We start from the raw sequence: 22535 nt of genomic DNA on the forward strand, positions 1-22535 counted from the left end.
ATATAGTGTCTGATGTATTTTGTGACCATGGGCTCCTTATCATCAGAGAATAAACTCTTCAGTTTACACACGGTCTCGGACCGTTTGGTGGACTGGCACTGCTTCTGCTTGCAGTTTCAAACTTTCATTGGAACCGCAAAAGATACATTCAGCTCTAAATTTGCCCATTGCTTATATGAAGCTATAGTCTATGTGTCTCTCTTGGTACACCTGTCTTTTTTTTTTTTTAACATATTAGCCCGACACACCACCACTTTTTCTCCATGCTATGGACTTTGTAAGCCTTTTTAAATAGTATTTTCTTCCACATATATTCTCAAATAAATGATCCACTTTTAATATAAATGCAAAAATAGTAGTTAAAATTGCTGATTCAGTCAAGACATTGAAAGAAAAAGTTGACCCCATAAAATGAAGATGAAAATGCTTCCAGATTAACCAATGAATCGATAGAAAAGAGGTGCACTCATTCATCTAACTCCACTGACAGCTGATTGACTCCTTATTTGACATGTTCACAACACATGTACTAGTAGAGTGAATACGTGTTTTATTTTTATGGCACTTTTCTAAACATGATTACAAAAATGCTTTCGTACAGAGACACCTCAACAGAAGGATGATGGAAAAGCAGAAAGAAACTGTCATGACAACATGTCAACAGGGAGGTGGGCTAAAACTGAAAGAGCTGAAATCTGCTCTTTTCTGTCCATCTGTAACGGCACGTTGTTACAGGAATCGGGTCTATGAAAAGGCTGAAGCTGCACACGCTGCTCACAAGTGTGACACCTTGTCACCAGAATGCTTCACAAGGACACATCAGGCACAGACGCCAGCGGGACGAAGCAGTCATGCAGTAAGAAACCAGCAGCGAGGAGACAAACTGGAGACGGCAACAGGTTATTTCTACAAAGAGAAATTAATTTTCAAGTAATGCGTTTCTGGTTTCATAATTTGGCCTGTGAATCAAATCCACTCCACTCCAGTTCAACGCACCGTGTAACCCAGTCAATACTTCCATTGTGGAGCTTTAGGCCCCAAATCAAAGTGCCTTTAAATTCTACTATTCTGCTCACAATTTGTAAAATTTAAAATCTTTGTTGCTGCAGCTGCACAAGACATAAGATTTGTGCTGCGGTTTAATTGTCTGTCTGTCCCTCACTCAGACTAGTGCAATTTTTTTTTTTTAAATCATATACAAAGTTTTTTTTACTGAAGTACAAGGCTTTGGACGTAAAGTCAACGTGTCTTGAAGCGAAGTACTAAACAGTAAAACCTGAAATATTGACCGACTCGTACGTTTTCATGTGCATCGTTAAAAAGGTCAATCCATTTTTTATTTGACTGAAAACACCCCAATCCTTCATCTCACTATTTATGCCTGCCAGGATTGGTGAATCTGAATGTAAACTCGGGTCTTTATAAGTGTAATCTCTAAAAAAAAAACATGTGAAACCACTGTAACAATCAACCGAGCTTCTCTTGGTCCTGTGTGACCTGGTGGTGTTTACTGACGTGTCTGTTCCTGTCGCCGGTCTGAGTGAATGTCTGTCCACAGTGTGGGCAGGAGTACGGTCTCTCCCCCGTGTGGATCCTCATGTGGACGTTCAGTTTGTCTTTGCTGATGAAGCGTTTGCTGCAGCAGGTGCACACGTGCGGTTTGTCTCCGGTGTGGTAGCGCTGGTGCATCTTCAGCTCCGTCATGCGGCCGTAAGTCCTGCCGCACTCGGGACACTCGTAGCTGGGCGGCGCCTCCATGTGCTGCCTGCTGTGCAGGCGCAGGCCACTGGTGGACCTGAAGCTCTTGCTGCACTGCGAGCACTGGAAGGGCTTCTCTCCGGTGTGGATGTGGACGTGCAGCTTGAGGCTCGCGGCGGATGGGAAGCCGTTGCCGCAGATGGAGCAGAGGTGTGGCCTCTCCCCCGTGTGGATGGTCAAGTGCTTCTCGAGCTTGTTCTTGTTGAGGAACGTCCGGCCGCAGACGGGGCACGTCACCGGCTGCTCTCCCTCGTGCGAGACCATGTGCGCTGTCAGCTCCACCAAGGTGGAGAAGGCGCTGTCGCAGCGCGTGCAGGAGTATGGCCTCTCCTTCTTGAACTTCCTGTGTCTGAGGCAATGCTGCTCAAGTTCGTCCTTCGACTCGAAGGTTTCTATGCAGCAGCTGCACTGGTGAGGCCTTTCTTCAGTATGAGTCCGCAGGTGGTACTTCAGAGCGGTTAACTGCAGGAAGACGCTGTCACAGTGTGGACACCTGGACTCCCGCCTGCCGTGGACCATCACGTGCCTCTTGTAGTGAGACAGCTTGAGGAAGCGTTTGTCGCACAGCGAACAGTAATACTGCTCGTTCTGGTGGCCCTGCTCGTGCTTCTTCAGCGCGTACTCCACCTTGAATTTCTTCTCACAGATGCTGCAGCTGTACGACTTCTGATGAACCTCCATGTGCGCCTGCAGCTCCTGAAGGCTGCCGAAGTCTTTGTTGCATTTAGAGCAAGTTCCCTTGTTTTCCTTGACGTGGATCTCCAGGTGCTTGTTGAGGTCTTCAGGAAAGGCAAAGTTCCTGTGGCAATCGGGGCATGTGTTACACTCGCCGTTACTCGCTTTGCGATGGGTCACTATATGTCTTTTCAGATGATACATTCGACCAAACACCTTTCCACAATCGCCACAAACGAGGCTTCGGGGGCTTGACTCCACCTTCTTGTGGACCTTAAGATGACTTACGAGGGCAGACTTCTCCTTGAATTGTTTGTCACATGCCAGGCACGTGAGGCCTTCAATGGTGTGAGTCCTCCTGTGGGTTTTCAGCTCCAGCCAGCTGCCGAAACCTTCCCCACACTTGGAGCAGATGTACTGGCCGAGGCCATGCTGTTTCCTGACGTGTCGGGTCATGTGGTACGACTGGCTGAAGGTCAGCGCGCAGACCGGGCAGCTGAAGGGTTTCTCCTTTGTGTGCTTCCTCATGTGTCTGGCCAGTTTGTTTGGTCCTCTGAAGCGCCTGCCGACACAGATGGGACAAAAATGACCTTTTTTAGCCTTCGAGGCTCCTTTCGCTTTCTTTTGACCTTCATCCACAGGTTTATCTCCGGAGTCGTTCTTTGATGACGCAGCATCACCTTCAACCTCTTTACCCTCCAGATCACTAGTATCAGAGTTTGCCACCTCACCTGCATCTGAGATTTCTTCAGTTTTCACTTTAGTTTTTTCACTTAATTGAACACCAGGCTCTAGTGTTTGGCTGCACTGGGTCTTGCTGTGCAGTGCAACGTGACAGGAGAACACGTCTCTGTTGGTGAACTTTTTATGACAATGTGGACACAGCAGAACCTGCGACTTGTGCGTGAACTTGTGAGTCTGCAGATCTGCAGAACTCTCAAAGCTTTCCCCGCAGGTGGTGCAGACATGTTCGCTCGTCTCATGTTGTTTCTTCAGGTGCCGAGCCATGTGGTAGGACTGGCTGAAGGTCAGAGCGCAGATGGGACAGCTGTATGGTTTCTCTTTCGTGTGCGTCCTCATGTGCCTGGCGAGCTTGTTTGCGTCTCTGAAGCGCCTGTCAATGCAGATTGGACACCGGGGGCCTCTGTGTTTTGTTGAACTGGGGGAAAAGTCATCGTCGTCTTCATTGTCAACAATGGCATCATCATCTTCTTCTTCTTCATTGTCTTCTTTCACTGTCAGTGATGACGATGAAGCTCCAACATCCTCATCACCTGGATGCTGAGTGTCACCAGCCTTGGGGTCTTCATTGCCACTGTTCGGTTCCATATCACCACGATAGTAGTAGTTATCTTTGCGTCTGAGACGTCTTATTGGAGCTTTGTTCAAGTGTGAGTTTGTTTTGGGCTTCTCCTCACCGCGCCGAGGCCTCCCCCTTCGTCTTTTCACCGGAGGCTCCAACTCATCTCCAATGTCCACACTGATCTCGTGAATCTCAAACAACTGGGACTGACTTAAATCAGACTCCACCTCTTTGCCGATGTCCAAAGCCGCGCTCAACGTCAGAGTCTCCCTCCCCTCCAGCAGCAACCTTTTTCTGAGTTGCGGGTAGTTTGTTTTGCTGATCAGCTGATCCACAATAAGTTTTTCCTGGAGGTTTCCTTTGCAACACGGCCTCAGCAGTTCAACTAACGCACAGACAAACTCTTCCACTGACTCTTCGGGCATCTGTGCTCTTTGGTGGAATTTCAGGCGGTGTATTTGAGAGGCGTGATCAGAGTTGAAGAACGCCGTCAGCGCAGAGACGACCGCTGCATACGTGGACTCCTCCTGTATCAGCGTTGTGAAGATACGCTCTCCTTCTGGGCCAAGGCAGTTTTGCAAAAGTTTACATTTGCTGGACTCGACCAGTTCTTTTTCATCAAGTGCTTTCATGTAGTTTTCAAAGGCTTTGAGCCATCGAGGCCACACCATGGTTGGGACGCCTACTGCAGGTAAGAAAGGCGGCGGCGGGGAGAGGATCGTCAGCACTGGCTCGGGAAGATGCTCCAAGGAGAGGTCCTGTTTCATCACCTCCTGATCAACGTCTATAATCACTTCACTCATCGTTAGCTTTACTTCTGACTTTCCAGAATAATTTAACTTATAATTATTCGGTGATTTAATTATTTAATTAGAATTTAACACAGGATGTCCGTCTCCTTTGTCTTTATCCTGGGTCTTGGTGTTTCTTGTGTGAAGCGTCCATCTAGGAAAAACAAATGACAGGTATGAAGGCTCAGTTTAAACTGTTCAAGTGATATATTAATTCAGATGGAGGTCCCAAGTCAAACACTTTCAATTTCATCGTCACTGACATGTGCTGCATAAATAAAGTCGCCTTTCTTTGCCTTATGAAAGTAAAAAACAACAACAAAAAAAACCCCACATCACCTGGACTGCTCCAAAGTTCTCTCACTACTCATTTATGAATAAAATGGGCAGAAAAGCTGAGAAAAACCAGCAGAGGAGGGGCGGCACAGTGGGGAAGAACAGGGGCTGAACATGCGAGGTGAGAGATCCAGGGGCCAATCCGTTCACCCCGCTGAGCAGTTCCCCATAGTCACACAAAAATAATCTCTCAAGTGAGAATTCCCAATTTTGTTTTAGGGATAATACAGTGGAAAAGTTGAATGAACCAATTACAAAAATTACAAATCAGTATTTGCTGTCAACTCTCAACCTTCAAATAACATTCCTGTTTTGCAGATTTATTTTTTTTCCTGTGCTGTAAAGTTTATTAAATTAGGCCATATTGAACACTCATCTCTATGTAGCGGAGGCCAAACTGATGCTGAACCAAACTTTCATGCCGCCGACACAGAGACTACAATGTCAGTGTTTGTAACAGAAAGCAACATGCTAGTATAAGTGCATAGCAATGCCAGTCATGCATCCTGAAAGAACTGTGGAGACTCGCAACGGTTCTCCTGTAGAAGATGGTTTGAACCATTTAGGTGCAAGAAGGAATGAAAGTCATTGGTTTCTTTTTCAGGCCTAAATATTGTACGCCTATGCATTGTTTAAATGTTTTTCTCAGCATAAAAATACAGGTTTTTGTATATTTACAATACAAAAGTTATAATTTTTTTTGCTGTAAGTTCACAATGTTTTATGTTGAATGCTCATGTAGTCCACTGGAGAGGACGTTTCTTGATCTTAAAAGAAAAAAATTCATATTTTGGGAAAAAAAAAAAAAAAGTCCATGTCCTGAGAAGAATAAAAACACTTCAGATAAAAATGTTGATCAAGACTTTAATAATTCGTGCATCAGAGGGTTACACTTACAAAGGCTTTCAAAGATGTGGTACAGTCAGGTGTGACAAACACTGTTGAGGTCACTATGCTTCATCTTGCAGAACATTACATGCCACCTATTGTTAAGGTTGATGGGCATTTTATTATCTTATTCTGTAAACTTATTACGTACTGGTGATGAGTAACACATTTAGTTTACATGTGGGAGCATGAAAATAACAATGAAGACCTTGCAGCTGGAGGAAGTCAGTCACCAGTTAACAGGGAAGCCAGTTAACCCGAAACACCGGCAGGGTGTCACAGCTCCGGCTGCAACAAAAACAAAACAAAAAAAAACCCGCTCCAGAGCAGAATAAGGGGCATTAACGAGGAGTGGTGGGCATTAATAAGGAGTGGTGGGTATAAACGAGGAGAGTGGGTATCACCAAGGAAGAGGGGCATCAACAAGGAGGGAGGAGCCGAAAACTCACCAAAACAAACCGTCTGTCAAGTCCCCACCGAGCGGGCCCAACGAGACGGTAGCCGGGGCCTCAGCTCCGAGCTTCCGCAGGCAGCGTGTCCGCATGTAGCCCCTCCACTAAATCACTCCCCACAGAGGGTTATCACACCGTAAAGGTGGTCTCCAACACGCAGAGTGAAGCCGAAAACTCGTCCGCCATGTCTGCCGTCCTCCTTCCGGACACCGCAACCACAGAAATCTCGTTGGGTTTATCGCTCCGTCTCAGACGCTTCGCGCCCCCTGCTGGACGGGAGGCGCAATGCAGGCAACTAATAAACCCCCAGCACTCCATCATTCTATCCATCTTTATCGCTTCACCCTGTGCAGGGAAGAACAGGCAAACTCCACACAAATGCCAGTGTTTGAGCCTGGACCTTCTTGCTGTGAGGTACAGTGCTAACTACGGTTCCATCTTGCCCAATAAAATGTGTTTCTCTGTCAATGTGCATTTTTGTATTAAGAAATGCACCATCAACAAAAGACCAAAAGATGTGTCCTCTTTTGGGATTGAAAAAAAAATTAATCACGTGCAGTAATGACACAAGTCAGACTAATCTGTATGTACTGTTTTAGTTATGAACAAAGCAGCAGACTGAAAACAGTTGCTAGAATATTTTAAAAACACTGCAAACATATGGCGTAAATTCACAGTGAATTAAAATCTGACAGTGACAATGTGTGATCATGATCATCTCTGTGATTTCAGCTCTTAAAGTAATTTTTTTCTTTCTGGTCCCTGCAATGTTTGATTGATATCTTTACATTATGATCCAATAACATCAGTCATAAAGGGCTTTATTCTGGTTGTTGCACTGAGTTGAAGGTACTGTAAATGAAACAGAATGCAATTACTCGATTCCAATTTTCATTAACCCTTATTTTTATTCACAACAGGACACAAATCATCAGATGTAGAAATTGAGACTTTTAATCAATCATTTCATGGAAAAATTGGCTAATTTCGAATTTGATGGCAGCCACACATCTAGAAAAAGGGATAAGGCAGGAAAAGTAATTGGCTCAAATCAAATGCCCCCCCCCCCAAAAAAAAACCTCTAAGCTTCTCAGTTAATTAAACAACATGATGGGGTGTAAACCGAGAGGCACAGTCTCTCAGATATGCAGAAGTTACTAATTATTGGAAATGTTCTTCGGGGTAAAACTGTGAAGAGTCTGACTCAATCTACAGTGTCTAATCTAATCTAATGATTCAGAGAGTTGGGAGAAGTCTTTGTGTGTCAGGGACCAGGCCAAAAGATCAAAACATGATGCTCAAAATCTGCAGGAATTAAGCGGACTCTGCCTTAAGAACAGATCATGAATCTGCACACTTTATATCAGTGCATGGAGGGAAACCACTGTCCGTGAACACAATTGGCAATGAAATCAACACCCATTAGTTAAAGCTGTAACAAGCAAAGAAGGAGCAAAATTGAACGAAATCCAGAAACGGCACCATCATTTCTGAGCAAAATGCTTCAATGGTCTGAGGCAAAGAGGAAAAGAGATTCAATGAGAGAAACCATTAATCTGCACCTCTGACGATGTGGCATTACGATGGCGAACGTGGCTCCACGTCTGGAAAAGTGGAGAAGGACATTAAGATATGAGCAACATTTGCTCCCATCCAGTGTCTTTCTCTGGGAGAATATTTTCAGTAAGACAGTAATAAACCACAAACTGCATCCCAACAGTAGAGGAACCCCTTTAGCCTTCTCTTTTAATCAAAGCATCATCGAACAAAAACATCCAGTAGAAACCTGTTGGGACAACATTTTCTCCCCAAACTGGCCTCCTCATTTCCAGATGTCTCCATCCAGCTGTTAAAAGAAGAGCGAATGCTACAGCGAGTGGTAAACATGTCCCAACTTTTCGAAGATGTGTTACAAACATCAAAATCAAACACCTAAATATCTTCCATCAAATGGTTAAAAATTTTTCAAGATCTGGTTGTTTCTCTTCAAGTGGGAATAAATTCTGTGATTTACAAACCAGTGCATTCTGAATCCATTTAAATGCTGTGAGTACCTTTACTTCTGTGTTTGCTCCAGGACTTCGCAGCACATGCTGGTATCTGAACTTAAGTAGTCTGTCTTCTTCCGGCACCGCATGGAGATTACAGAGTGTAATAAATGCACTTTGTCACTGCTAAATGAACTCTTACATCAGAGTTTAATAATTCATCCTCCTGCCGGCACTGGGCTCCTCCAGCGTTATTCAGAGGTGTACGTTCACAGGCCGAGCGCGGCTGGTAAGAGCTCTGGCTTCACGTGTAGCGGAAAAACGCTCTCTGCGTCGTTCACTGCAACACACCACGCAGACGCTCTGTTAAACAATGACCATTTATTCACACACTGGTATGAGGCTGAAAACAAGCGTGACAGAGTGAGGCGAGGGGAGCTGCGGGCCGGCCGGGTGCGTGAGGAAGCCTTAAATTATAAATGAGCGAAAAACTTACAGGTGATTTATTTATTTATTCTTTTTTTTGCAACTCGAACAGAAGTGTGTGAGCTCGGCCGGCGGGGCTTCGTGATTCAAAGTTCAATCCCACTCGGTTTGAAGGAGCGTGACCTTCCCGGGTGAACCCCCCCCCCCCCCCCCATGGAAGTTCCTCGCTGAGCGACGCCTTCCTTCTGACGCTCGCCGGCTCTCCGTCACACAAACATTGGCCGAACTACATACAGCAGCACACAAGTAAAAAGGGTTTCCCTGTACAAAATCCATCTGAAAAATACAAACACCCACACACGATGGCACACTTTGCTTAGCGTTGGACGACACAGACGGATGAACGGGCTTCAACGCGTGTGATTGTGTGCACACGTCACTCTGGCACTGAAAACAAAAAAGAATAATAAAAACTTAAAAAGGAGGAAGATGAAATGCGTGGGGATTTCGGCTCAGTGCAAGCAGTATGGCTTGGGGAGGCTGCGGGATGAAGAGGACTGACAAACAGGCAGTAGACGGTAAAAAAACAAAAACAAAACACAGTTTTCTGATTATTATTTTTTTTTCTTTTCCCACGTGGCTCTCAGAAACCAGACAAGACTCGCTGAGAAGCCCATAAGTGCTGAAGAAGCCCTGCCCACGCTCTCCATCCGTCCTCTTCCAGTTCAAAAAAATTGTGATTATTGATTGTTATTTTTTTTCCTCCTCCTCCGTGCGGTGATCTCTGAGAGCCGACGGCTCCACATTTGTGTACATGAGCCAGTCTGTCAACTAAAGCCGCTCTCATCTGAGCCGCCTTTTAGTGACTCTCCTCAAGCTTGAAGTTCCTGTCTCCCAGTGGGAGACACAGAAATGGTGCATCACAGAGCGAGTGTGTGTGTGTCTGTGTGTGTAATTGTGCACTTATGTGTAAAATGGAGAGAACAGAGGACAAGCTTTGTGCAGCGATTCCAGGGTCCGTCAGCTCCACATTGAACTGACTCAGCGCTCTCGTCGGAGAGTCTCTGGAATACGTGTGATTATCTGGCGGCGTGCCGCTGTGTGTGTGTGTGTGTGGAGGATGAGGACTGTGTGCGAGCACTGTGACACAGAGGCGTAACAGAGTAAAAGAGTGATGCACACTTGTCGATGGGGGGGGGGGGGGGCTTTGTGAACAAGGGGGAGATGTCGAGTGACAAGTGTGAGTTGAGTTCTTTGGGGCACTAAGGGCTGGTTCATCTCCTCCGAAGCTGCTCCATCTTTCTAACACACAGCGCCCCTCCCCCCCCCTTCCCCTCTTGCTTCCCTTCCATATGTGTACGTGTGTGTGTAGAACTTTGTGCAGATTTGGTCTCTTGAGTCAGACGAAGGAGGAGAACCCCGTCACGGGGGTGCGTGACCCCGGTGGGTTGGTGTTGGGGTTGACGTGCGTGTGCGCCGGCTGCCCCGTGGGCGTGTACGCGCCGCCTGTGCTGTGCTGCGTCACCACGGTCTGGTAGTACGGCTCCGTGTCGGCGGTGGCGCACTCCTCGTAGCTGAAGTTCGCGCCGACGCTTTTGAGGCCTTTGGGCTGCCGCTTCCAGGAGTTGTAGTAGGTGGGGTCGCTCATGTAGTGGTTGACGAAGGAGTGCTTCGGCTGCTCGTCCTCGTAGTCGCTGTCCGTCAACTGGAAGCAAACAAACACCGGGGATGAGATTGAATGAATAAATGAAGATTTTGCAGTGAACGCGTGACACCAAAACAAAACAAACAAACATTGAATACAATAGCCGACCGCATGTTGCCCGCCAGTTGCTCACTGCTGGAACAATTTTTCCATTTTCCATATTTCCACCGTGTGGTTTAAGATTTCCAAATGAACTGTGAGTTGTTGAGCGAACAGCCTGCTGGCTAATTAACAAAACTGTAATTGGTTTCACAGGTAATGGGTGGAAGAGAGTCATTATAACCACATTCACACCTCATTTTAGTTGGAACTGCTCTGTAAAAAAAATTCAATACAAAAAAAAATCAGTAGCCATAATTTCCATATGTCGCTGTGGTGAATGTGTTAGTCACAGTTAGTCACAATGATCAAAATTCTCCCGTCCGCCATGTAGAGTTTGGCATAATTTGGCACAAAGAGGTTGAAATCATTGGTTATTTTTTTTCATCACATAAGTGTCCCATAAAGGGAGAGAGAACGACATCTAACGATTGTAAATATTCCACAGCTCCTCAAGTGAAGTCTAAGAATAATAATAATAATAAAAAAAAAACACAGTGAAATAGCATGCTAAAGCTTTTAAAATGCTCAGAAACATAATTAAAAGACACAGAGAATTGACGTAAGACAGTCGAGAGACAACAGGAAAGTGAAAGTTGCTTTTAAATCAAGTCAGTTTTCTAAAAACTTTGACTTTATCCATACAGTTATCCTTTAGCAGGGACAAAACAAGCCTCCTCCGGGGCTGATAGAGGGACTCCTCTCTGTGTTAGAGGAGAACAAATAGGAATGTATATGAAGAGAAGCAGCCAACGCGGGTCTCCCCCAGAGCGATGGGAGGACGGACAGATAGAAAGAGATACCTCTGAGTCAGAGACCTCAGTGGGTTTCTCCGTCAGCGTGGTGCTCTCTGTGAGCACGGCGCCGTTGTAGTTGTTACAGATGTCCTCATCAGAGTAGTGCAGTACTCCCGGGCTGGGCCTGGGAGGAGACCTGCGCACAGACAGAGATGTTTCAGTCGTGCTGGTGTCATTCAGGATGAGGCGAGTCTCTGAGAGGAAGGGAGCGCTCACCTCGTCCCGTTCTTCTTCAGGAAGGAGTTCTTGGTGTTGAGCGTCCTGCTGTTGAGCTCCAGAGAGGTGAAGCCCCCGTTGTCCAGCGTCACCGACTCCTCCGCCATTGACACGTGCTTCCCTGCAGGACCAGAACAAGGGGAGACAGATGGCGCCGGTTCAGATAAATACTCAAAATTTATAGCGGCGCCGTCGTCTCCGAGCTGTTTGCTACTGAAATGGTTCTGTTTGTGCAGTTCTGTCATTTAATGTGGGTTTGGCTTCCTTTTCGGGCTCAGAATGAGAAGCAAATGAGAGACGGATGCAGAGTTTGACAATCAGGCATTAACCACACAGACCACCTCGATCATTCATCCACCAGTGACCATGAAAAATAGAACAATAGGGAGAGACAATGTCAGGACTTCAATTGAGAGAAATATATTTGCTATTTGGAGCATGCAGAGAAGCTGAGGAAAAAAATCCAAAAATGCAATTTGCAGTCGCTCAGTGACTTCGGCTCTGTCTTCACGCGTGTTTGTGCTGTCGTCCTGTGTGAACCCTGACCCCCCCCCCCCCCCCCCCCACACACACACACACACACATGCACGCACACACTCCAACATCTCCCTCACACTTTCATCGCTCTACTGCCCCAAAGGATGTGCCAAGGTTTCTGTGGCGACTCACACTAACAGCTGTCCTAATGTAACCTGAACAACGCCCGCTGCAGTCCCTGCTGCTGAACACATCACAGGAAGCCCCGAGAGGAAAAAAAAACAAACAAAAAAAAAACCTGGATGAGTTGGGGGGGAAAAGCCTTGCCGAGGAACTGGGTGAGAAGCATCACACACACCAGAGTGTTTTGCCGCAATGAGTCGAAGGTTTTTCTTACACTTTGGATAAACATCGCGGTGGAAGACTTCGACCCTCCAGCCTGAGCGCTTTGCAGCTCTCTGACTGACCTGTGGAGGCTTAAATACACACAATTCTAAACTTCTGTTAGGTATAACTGCCATTAATTGAGGAAAGAAGTAAATTAATTTTGATGCTCTACCTCTCCAATACAGTTACGCGAACAAAGTGAAGTTTCAGATCAATGTCACTCATATTAAACCACACTGCGGATTTAGTAGTTCAATTACAAACCATAGAACTTAAGCAACCAGCCTGGATCTTTATTTGCACTGAATACTGATCTGTCGCGTTGGCACTGGATTACAAGCTATTTCTTGAATAATGGTGAGGTTTCTTTGAACTGGTTCTTGAAAATAAGTAGTTATATGTGAACATAAATAATGTCTCTTTCAATTAGGATGCTTAAATAGTCTATTACTGTCGTGCTGCTGTGACACGAGCTGAGCTGTGTCTAATGTCTGATTCGATCATTACATTTACCGGCTTTTGGAAACTCAAACACACTACTTACTCTGGCTCAGCAAAAAAGGAAGTAAGAATTATTTGTTCAAGTACTAAAAAACAACACTTGTTTTAGGACGATCAGGCCTGAAAATCTTCAGTTTTGATCTTTCATGTTTGTCAAATTTCTAAGATTACGAAGTGAGAGAAAAGCAAAGAGCTCATTTCAGCAGCAGGCAGCAGTATAAATAAATAAAAAAAATCCAAGGCTACAGCCTTTCTTTACCGTTATTTATAGAGTTTTGTTAACTGCGGTACTTCAACATGAGTGTGTCTCTCTTCCAGGACATTATATTCAGAGGCTCAATTAAAAAAAGACATCTAACTAAGACCTGTGTTAATCAAAACACCCGGATTACAAAGGTGAAATCCGCCTGTAATTAAAATTCAATGCATTTTATAGCCATAAAGCGCGAAATTTTATTATATTGGCACAAACAATCGGCTCAAGATCTCAATCAGAATATAACACAAATAGCAGACTGGTGGTATTTGTGGGTGAGCATTTGTTCCTGGAACGCTTCGGGGTGCAGTTTGTCCTGAATCATCCTGGTGAAAGAATAACACTCCCTCACACACACACCACAGTCCTGCAGGAACAAAACTGCTGGAGGCAGTTCTGCTCTGCCAACGATACAAGTGTGCTCACACACGTCTCAGCCTGTCAGAATCACAAAATCTGGAAGACCCTGTGATAAATCTTCAGAGGGTAAACACAGCGAGGCACAAATGCTCTTCAATTTATCCGTGTTATCTGCGGAAGCTAGATGAAGGGGTCTCGGGAGATTTGAGGAAGTGTTGGAAAGCCAATAACAGAGCCACAGACCTGTGCTGCAGGCCTTGTACTTGCTGCTGTGTCCATGCAGGAGCAGCGCGAAGACCACGACCAGGATGAGGATGAGTCCCACCAGAGCCATCACCAGCAGGAACCACCACTCCTCGTAGAACGGACGGTCGGTCAGCGCTGGAGGCCGGGAGAGGGACAAGTGTCAGACGGAAATTAAACTGTCTTTTGCTTTGGACTCTCAGGAACCAACGATATGACAAACTGAGGACTGGAGCGCAAAAGCAAAAAAAAAAAAACAAGAGCTTGCATGATGAATGTAGTTGCAGCTGTTTGCCTTTAGATGGCAGGAGAAGCACACATCAATCCCAGTCCAACCCAATAAGGGTGTCAGATCCCAGTCAAACAAGGTGAGCATGTTCATTAGCATCATGTCCAGCAGCGTGCGGCCACTTACCAGCCAGAGCAGCAGAGGGGGTACTCGGCTGGCCGTATCCGAAGCGATTAACCGCGATGACTCTGAACTCGTAGCTGATCCCCGACCTGAGGCGCTCCAGCGGCACTGACACAGACCTGCTGCTGGGAGGGAGGAGCCGGATGAAGGAATCCCACACTCCCTCATCTGTTTGATGGGCAGGCGAACAAAAGAGGGGAGCATTGGCAGAAGGCGATAAAAAGAAAATTATAAACTGCCTGATTACATTTAAGATGATGATAATGCGACGCTGACAGTGATTACTGTTGTGACTATTAATAAAAGGAGCATATCTATTATTATCAGAGGGAGAATTACACCTCAGTCTATGCTCACTCTCCTGCAGAGTGTTAAAACTATTTCCCACCGGCGCTCTCTTTATGTATCACACCTCTGGTAATCTTTATTAGAAAATTGCGGCTGACTTGATTTGCACAGCAGGTCTTAATGAATCTGGAGGAAGTGGCACACATAACAATCTGGTTGCTGGGCTCAGTTTAAGCTCTCTGTTGATTAACAAAAAGATTTGGTGCACACTGGGAAACAGTGCGTGTCGAGTGAAGCCGGGGTCGCAGACCTGAGGGACGAGCCTCGACAACGTATCCGGTCACGGGGGCCGCACCGACGTCTCCCTCGGTCCAGTGGATGTTGAGGGCGGAGGACGTCTTGGAGATGGACATCTCCATGGGCGAGCCGGGAGAGCCTGCAGCATCAGAGGGACACAGTCAGAAAAACACAAACTCTCACCGTCAACACCAGTCTAACATTATGTAAAATGACCAAACAACTGGAGGGTTGTGTTTGGATTTTTCCACACAAACATGTAATATAAGAATTGAACCGATACATCGTCAAGCTTTAGCCTAAACCTTTTCAAGCAGACCCCCAGAGAGGGGCTGTATCTCTATCTTACAGGTGCTCACCATCAAAAAGTAAATTATTTGGGAACACGTAGGATTTGTTGGTGAATAATGAGGCTTCCTGCTGGACTCTGTGGTGACTTCATTGAGACTCTGACTCCGCACCATGAGACAAAGCAGACAAAGCTGTGCTGCTCTTTCCAGAGTTTTGTTTGCACTGTGAAGAGTGACTGGAAGGACTGCAGAGTCAGCAGATTTTTTCTCATGGCTGCACCGCTGTGATGTTGCCTCCTGCTTACTCTTGCTCACGAGTACCATGAAATAAAGGATTCGTGATTATGGAGGTTATTATGTCTTATCAGATGTTAAGGCACGAGACTAGTATTGATAGTTAAAACTAGTTTGATTCTACTTTAGGTAAGTGCTACATGGAAATGTTAATGTTATGTATTGTTGCTCAATATCTTAAAAGACAATTCGATATCAGGATTTGGGCAGTATAGTGAAGCAGTGGTCAGCACTGATACGTCATAGCAAGGAGGTTTTCCAGTTTAAACCTTTAGTAACGTTTGCATATTCCTTTTGGGGCATTGTGGGTTCTTCATAAGTGCTCTGGCTTTCTCACACAAAACAGACATGCTTGCTGTTTGACTAGTAGCAGTAAGTTGTCTGTATGTGTGAGTGAATGTCTCTCGGTGTTTTCCCTGCGTTACACCGGCGTAATGAAGGACTTGTGGTGTTTTTTTGGTTTTTTTTGCCATTTCTGTGCCTTTCATTGACCAAGTGACTAATCAGATAATAAGATTAGTAGGTTGGTAGATGATGTGAAAAGCCTTTTAGTTTCAATCACTTTAACACGATGCACTGAACATTTATGTATCTGTTATTTAAAGCAAACAACCACACAGAAGGTTGTGTCCTTCCTACCTTTCACAGGCTGAGCAGTGACGTTTGCCTGGAGAGGAGGCCCGTAGCCGACTGTGAGAGCCTGAACACTGAAGGTGTACGTCGCTCCTTTGATCAGGTCCCGAACTTTCAGCCAGCGCTGCCAGCTGCCTTTCACATCCACCGTCACCACTTTGCTCACGCCTGCAGATAGTTTCAGTGAAATGTCAGCAGATGAATCAACTAATGTGAGAGTGTGAGTGCGTGTGTGCATGCCTTGGACGGGAGCGGTCGGCTGGTATGTGACTCGGTAGCCTTCCAGCTGTCCATTAGGAGTCGGCGGCACCCCCCAGGACACGTTGACGCTTCCTCCCGTCACCTCGGAGAAGGACAGGAAGCCCGGCTGGCTGGGAGCTGCATGCAGATAAAAGTAGATTTTAAAGGGGTCATATTATCCAGCTTTTCACTTTCACATGGTCTTGTTGGTCCAAAAACATTGTATTCAAAGTTTGTTGCCCCAAATCCAGCTTCTCCTTGATTTTCCTCCATTTGAATATTGGATCACAGGAGCTGCATTCAGAATCTGCTGTGTCTGTGTGAGCTGGACTGGCTCCGCCCACACATGCCCATCTTGGGAAGAGGAGGAAGTACTTCCTCTCGTGGTGCCATGTGCCAGAGCAGAGCTGCCTAATTGTGGGAGGAGTCAAAGGGAGGGCCTACCTTGATTGGGATTGGCTAAACCCCCGATGACACTATATAGGGTTTGATTTCTGATTGGCTGGTTGGAGCAACACGCTTTTTAAAAACTGAAACAAGCCAGGGAGAGAGAGGACAGACTGTCTTCACTTCTGGAGTGTCATTCCAGCTATGGGGACGATTATTACGGTTGGAAAAGTGAATTTTGCATAATATGACCCCTTTAAAAAGGGAAGACTGAAAAGAAAAACTGGAAAACTCCAGTAAGTGTCACCACTTCTTACCAGACTGCTGAGTGCGAGTTCCGCGAGGGTCGCTGGGCGGCCCGTCCCCGGCCGTGTTGAAGGCGGTCAGTGTAACCAGGTACGGAGTGTAGCTGGTCAGGTTCACGAGGACCACGCGGGTGTGCGGGACGAAAATCACCTTCACCTTCTCACTCTGGTTCTGCTTGTCTCGCTCCCAGTAGTGGACCTGCAGCACATCGAACACAAACACCGTCAACAACATTGACTCTGATTCCTGACAACAGCTTCTGTCCTCTGCCTTCCCTTAATTCAGTTCTGCCAGCTTCATGGAGGATTTACCTCGTCTTCATCGCTCATAAAGTCACCTGGTGGATTCAAATTAACAAGCTGTTTACAGCTGTTTTACGAGGTGGTTATGACGTGATTAGCTTTTGTGTTGACAATTTAACTGAAGGGCAAAGTAGATGTAATTTCTTGCCACAGATAGCGGCGCTCTGTTCTAGATGTAAATACTTTTACATTACAGACAAATAAACATTTCATTTAGTAGAAATGATCTTCAGAAATTCTTTCTGTCATGTTAAAATGTTGACAAGCCAAAAACAACAAGCTGTGAAAATGCACATTTAATTAAAAGTTCACTGACTTAAAAAAAAAAAATATTTTTAAATCATAGTATTTTTTAGTTAAATGTCACGTCGGAGTAAATATAAATATCTCTTCAACTTTACAAGTTGAGAGAGCTTAAAGAGTGCCAAAGTATCATCCATCAAATAAATACATGACTGTAATAGTGATAAATCATGACATAAACTAAATTAATTGCAGAATCAGTGTTGAAAAATATCTTAATCTATTTTTAGGGCTTACAACTTCAGCACAGTCTTCATCATTACAGAGAACAGAGATGCCTGAAAGCCAAACACATGTTAAATTTCTCAAGCACTTATTATTCATGAGCCGCGGTTACATGGATCATAAGCAAACTCATTAAACCCTGTTCTGATTAAAACTGCTTCACAGAAACATTTTCTATCAAGTTTGAATTAAAAAAGAAAGATGGCGGTGGCAACGCACAACTGGGAGATGCAGGAAACTCTCTTCCTCATCACACCTAAGACAAAACTGCATCTTCAGTGCTGGAGGGTTTCTAGTGCAGCGGGATGAGGGAAAGTGTGGGACTGAATAGTTCCTCAATCGTAAAAAAAATAAATAACCAGATTTACAAAAAAAGCAGGTATTGGTTGTCAGTGGAGGTCACAGTGAATTCATTCTTCTTCTTTTGAAGACAGAAAATGTTTCTTCATTGTGTTTCTAATTAGTTTTATTGCGTCACTTTGTAGATACCTTTTCACCATTAAGTGATCGTTTCCGGCACTTCTTGGGGGTTTGTATCCATTTTATTTTATTTGCATATCTTCACTACTGTTTTGTGTCTCTTTATATATATTTTCTGTGTCTTTAACATATTTTTGTAAATGTATTTTCTCTTTTTCTGTCCTGCTTTCTGCTAAGTCCTTGTAGTTTTTAGTGTGTCTTTTGAAAGTCTTTGTGTTGATAAGTTATTTGTTTAACACTTATGTACTCTGATATAGATCTCCCTTTTACATTTGAATCCAAAGTGATATCCAAAAAAGTAACCTGATTGTATATGTGTATTATTACTAATGTACAGTACTTACCTTGGGTCGCATGCATGTCATCAGCTAAATGATATGATGCATTAAATGTAAAATTAGCACGTTGTCTTGATCCAACATTTGCTTTCCAAGTCATGTAACTGCAGACTGCACACGCTCATGTGTGAATCGATAAGCACTTATGGGACCATTAAGTTCCCTGATATTAACCACTAATGAAGACATATGAGATACTTCACTTGATGTTAAGAACACGAAATTAACTCAGGTTACCTGATAATATTACACTGTAAGAAAAAAAAAAATCAATGTATCTATTTAACATCACCAAAATATTCATGAGAAATGTGTTGCTTAACTCCTCATAGGAGATTCAATGACACAAACTGTATAAGTATATTTCTATAAGCCAAACATACATATTTGACATTATATGTCAATTTTACAATCTTTGTTCTAAACTAATCCTCTATATGGTTCAATTCCTATTCAACTTTTAGTTCAGCACCACTGTTTTAAACTAAACACACATACAATGAGTAGGAATTAATGGACTTATCTAATGTGTGTTTAAAAAATGGATCCAGTCACTTCCAAGTAGTTTTCTTTTCAGTGTTGATGAAGGTGTTCCACATGTATTCAAACACTTGGGTGTTTATACAGGTACAAGCAAAACTACGAAAATTTGCAATAGCTCTACAAATACTCCCCCCCCCCCTTTATGTCAGCGTTATCTTCTATTCCCAAAAAGACACATGAATAGATGCAAAGGTTTCACAGCGTGGTTGTTTTCCCAATACATGTTAAACTAAAATAAGAAAGTGAATGTGTTAATTAAAACTGAATGTCTTCCTTGGATGAGACTCCATGACCTGCAGGTGTTGTACTACCAGTACATGCAGTTCATCTAATAACAAAATCCAGTTGATGCAATAAATCAATGCTCCTTTTATTTAGAACAGAACTGGACACACATATCCTCTGTAATATTAGTCAGGCCTACAGCTACTTAATTTAAATTTTCACTTGTACAAATCACAGCAGTCTGTTCAGTCAAAACTGTAGACAAAGTTTTTCTATCTGACACGCTGACTGCCTGCGGATTCTTAACAGAATTGCTTCCCAATAACAACAAAAGAGAAAAAAACTGAAAACTGCTTGCATACACAAACCTTTGTTATGCTTATCTATTAAAAATATCTCATCACCCGTAACATAAAACAAAGTCACTTAAGTTAGATTTGCTTTGAGAGCTGATGTGGTGCTTTGAATTTCGAATGTTCTAACTTTGCATGCATGGGTTTCCTCTTGGAACACCAGCTTCCTGCCACAATTTAAAGCCCTTCGTAGGTTGGGCTGTTTCTAGGTTAGATATACTGTTGGTAGGAGTGTGTTTGAGTCTGCCCAGTAATCCTGAACAACAAAGCTGGTCGTAATATATGAAGAATGTCAAGAGCAAAAAATGTGTCGACTTAGTTAAAAAGCGATGTTGACTTAAATTGAGGAAATTGCTTCTATAACTTATTACTCTTTATCTTAAGTGTTTTGTCTTTAAATAAAACATCCAAATCGAACCAATTATGAACGACTGCACAGCCGGTTTCAGTGTTTTCTCCAGCATTCGACCACAATCAGTCACCCCATCATTCAGCACATGGTTCCTCTGCTCTTTTTTATTTGTAATCTGATCACAAAACTGTGGCCTTTATAATCACTGGCAGTTTCCTGCGGGTCAGTCGCTCTGCAGTGCAGCGTTGGACCGTCAGGATGCATATAAAGTGAGAAAGTGACAGATAGTTCTTGGATGTGACAGGTTTGGCCACAGTGTCAGGCAGCCGTGTGATGTCTCCACTAAGCTGCTCCTGTTTCCTCAACATTGAAATGTTGGCTGTAAATAATGCATGAGACGTTAAATACACTGATTTTATTAATTATGGAATGAATAGAAAGTATTTTGATTGAACCAGAGCATGAGTTTCATAGGTTGTCTCACTCATCTATAAGCCTATATTCACTGGTAAACTCTCTTCTCTTTGTCACGTCTGCTTTGCCACCCTGACAGTCACCTGTTCCACTTGTTTCTCTCAAATTATCTTTGCCCCCCCCCCCCCCCCCCCCCCCCCCCCCCCCAGACCCAATGAGTCCAGTGTCCCCGCTCTTTCAAACATCATTTTAATTCTGTCATTCTGCCTGTCTGAAGCCTCCTCCCTCCCACGCCACCTCATCACCTCAGCCTTCACGTCACTCAGGGGATCGTTCCAATCTTTCCATCAGACACGTCCCACTCTGCTCCTTCGCCATCGCCGTCTAGACTCCGGGGGGGTCCCCTCTATCTTCTATCTTCTACCTTCCACTGTGCCGTCGCTATGCGATTTCATCTCCAAACTACTGAAATGGATCAACTTCTTTTGTTGTGCCACATCGATATGTGTCCTTATTCTTTGAGTCTGATGGGGTGATGTGAGGACCTGAGATGCGGCTGTGATGTTCCCGGATACATGCGTCTAAATGTTCTTGAACCGCAAACGTCTCTCACTGGTGTGCGAATGACTGTGAATAAGTGGTTAGATGTGACAGACGTTATACGAGGCATAAAGTCCATTTACCATTCTGATTAATTCAGGCTTCATTTGGAAAGATTCAGTAAATTGTTTACATTCAATTAGTGCCCATAAGTCCTCGAACTGGATCATGATATCTGCATCTTTGACTTGGCACAAGTTTTCCCTGCACGGTGGTAATCCATCCCTGATTCTTCATTCAGTGCTTCACATTCATCTTTATTATTAATATTCAGTTAGTAGCCATAATTCTCATACAACCTTGTAGTCGTATAATTTGGCCCTCTGGCAGAGAGGATAAACTTTCAGTGACCGTCATGTTGGTCAAAGTTTCCCACCACTGCTCTAAATGATGGTGTACAGAAATCCAATCGATCATTGTATAAACAAGGAGTCTGTTTCTGGAAATACTGTCATTTGGGTCTTAGACCACCGGGACTTCAGGTGTTTAGGGTTTCAACCAGATTGTTGGGACTTTTAAATTCCTGTTCCATGTAAAGTTCAAGGTTTTCATCCTGTGCTTGCATTCACAGTTATTCCCTGTTTTGTATTGAGCCCCGAATAAAATCATGGCGCTAAACAGGAAAGATCTCTCCCCGTAAAGATAACGTTTAGCTTTTCAAAAAGGTTTCAGTATTTGTGGATGCCTTTGTGCAACATGAACTGGGTCTGTGTGGGACGATTTACAAAGTGAAACAACAGCCAAGAGCAGATAAAAAAAAGCATCCATTTTGTTATTATTCCTGACAGACAACATTACAGAGCACCACCAGCTAAATTTACCACTTCCAAACTCGGAAGTAGAGGCTTCTGAGTAGCACTTGAGGGCAGCATTATACCACGTCTGCCCTTCTCCCAGCTCTTACCATAATGAGATACTGAACAGCTCATCCATATGCTCAATTTAAAATCAAAGTGTATTGCCTTCTGCATGGAGAGGAGGAAGAGGGAGGGAGTACTTCAATTTTAAACATTTCATTTCAGAAAATAGACAATGGAAAAAATGGCTTAGCTGAAAGTGAGGGTCATTTAGTAATCCACTCTCCACTATTCTGGTCTCCAGTTGGAGCCCGGGACCCTCAGGATTAATGGTCATACATGAGCATGATCCAGATATTGTTTGATAAGATCAAGAACAGAGTTTCTCACCAGCTCTTTATTGGAGGAGTTGATTTAAGCTCAGCAGACTTCAAAACAGGATGGATGTTGCTCGAGAAGAGACACTTCATCACATCCAGACTAGTGTTTGTTTCTGCAGAGCTTCCATTACAAATGACTGACCTATTTTTGCGCGATGGAGGTTGCGAGTGGAAAATGATCTCAGCAATCTAAAGACATAAAATGTGAAATCTTCAGTTCACAATCAGCCTCCAGATTTTTGATTATGTGGGTTATTTTTTAAGCTTTTCACAATCAGTGTATATTAGAAATTGTACCTGATGGAAGCAGCGCAGTTGGGTATTACCTGTTACCCCTCACCAATCATGTTCAGTGTGTTTAACAAGCCCTCCAGGGCATTTTTAGTAAACTTCCCCGGTTGAAAAATACTCTTGCATT

At 44.2% G+C, this 22535-nt stretch overlaps 2 protein-coding genes across 3 annotated transcripts in view; both read right to left on the reverse strand.

Annotated features, from left to right (window-relative positions):
- Nucleotides 1-528: 528 nt before the first annotated feature.
- LOC308109433 (uncharacterized protein) lies at nucleotides 529-6431 on the reverse strand. Of its 2 annotated transcripts, XM_080462993.1 has the most exons (3): nucleotides 6201-6431; nucleotides 5960-6039; nucleotides 535-4681 (listed from the first exon to the last, which is right to left on the reverse strand). In XM_080462993.1, the coding sequence occupies exon 3, from the start codon at nucleotides 4537-4539 to the stop codon at nucleotides 1468-1470; it is 3072 nt and encodes a 1023-aa protein (XP_080319119.1). In that variant the 5' UTR covers nucleotides 4540-4681; nucleotides 5960-6039; nucleotides 6201-6431; the 3' UTR covers nucleotides 535-1467. The 2 variants fall into 2 exon arrangements, with proteins under 2 accessions (XP_080319118.1, XP_080319119.1); XM_080462992.1 differs by lacking the exon at nucleotides 5960-6039 and having other exon boundaries at nucleotides 529-4681; nucleotides 6201-6420.
- Nucleotides 6432-8558: 2127 nt separating this feature from the next.
- LOC308110328 (protein sidekick-1-like) overlaps nucleotides 8559-22535 on the reverse strand; it is a gene marked incomplete at its 5' end in the record, with an annotated part of 289129 nt that continues 275152 nt past the window's right edge. Inside the window, 9 exons of the mRNA XM_080464568.1 lie at nucleotides 8559-10322; nucleotides 11225-11354; nucleotides 11435-11555; nucleotides 13659-13796; nucleotides 14074-14238; nucleotides 14669-14794; nucleotides 15879-16040; nucleotides 16113-16250; nucleotides 16817-17003. Coding sequence (XP_080320694.1) covers nucleotides 10017-10322; nucleotides 11225-11354; nucleotides 11435-11555; nucleotides 13659-13796; nucleotides 14074-14238; nucleotides 14669-14794; nucleotides 15879-16040; nucleotides 16113-16250; nucleotides 16817-17003 — 1473 coding nt within the window. The 3' untranslated portion in view covers nucleotides 8559-10016. The remainder of the gene's footprint in view (nucleotides 10323-11224; nucleotides 11355-11434; nucleotides 11556-13658; nucleotides 13797-14073; nucleotides 14239-14668; nucleotides 14795-15878; nucleotides 16041-16112; nucleotides 16251-16816; nucleotides 17004-22535) is intronic.

The sequence above is a fragment of the Lipophrys pholis genome (genome assembly GCF_963383615.2).
Source record: "Lipophrys pholis genome assembly, chromosome: 5".
Classification (NCBI taxonomy): domain Eukaryota; kingdom Metazoa; phylum Chordata; class Actinopteri; order Blenniiformes; family Blenniidae; genus Lipophrys; species Lipophrys pholis.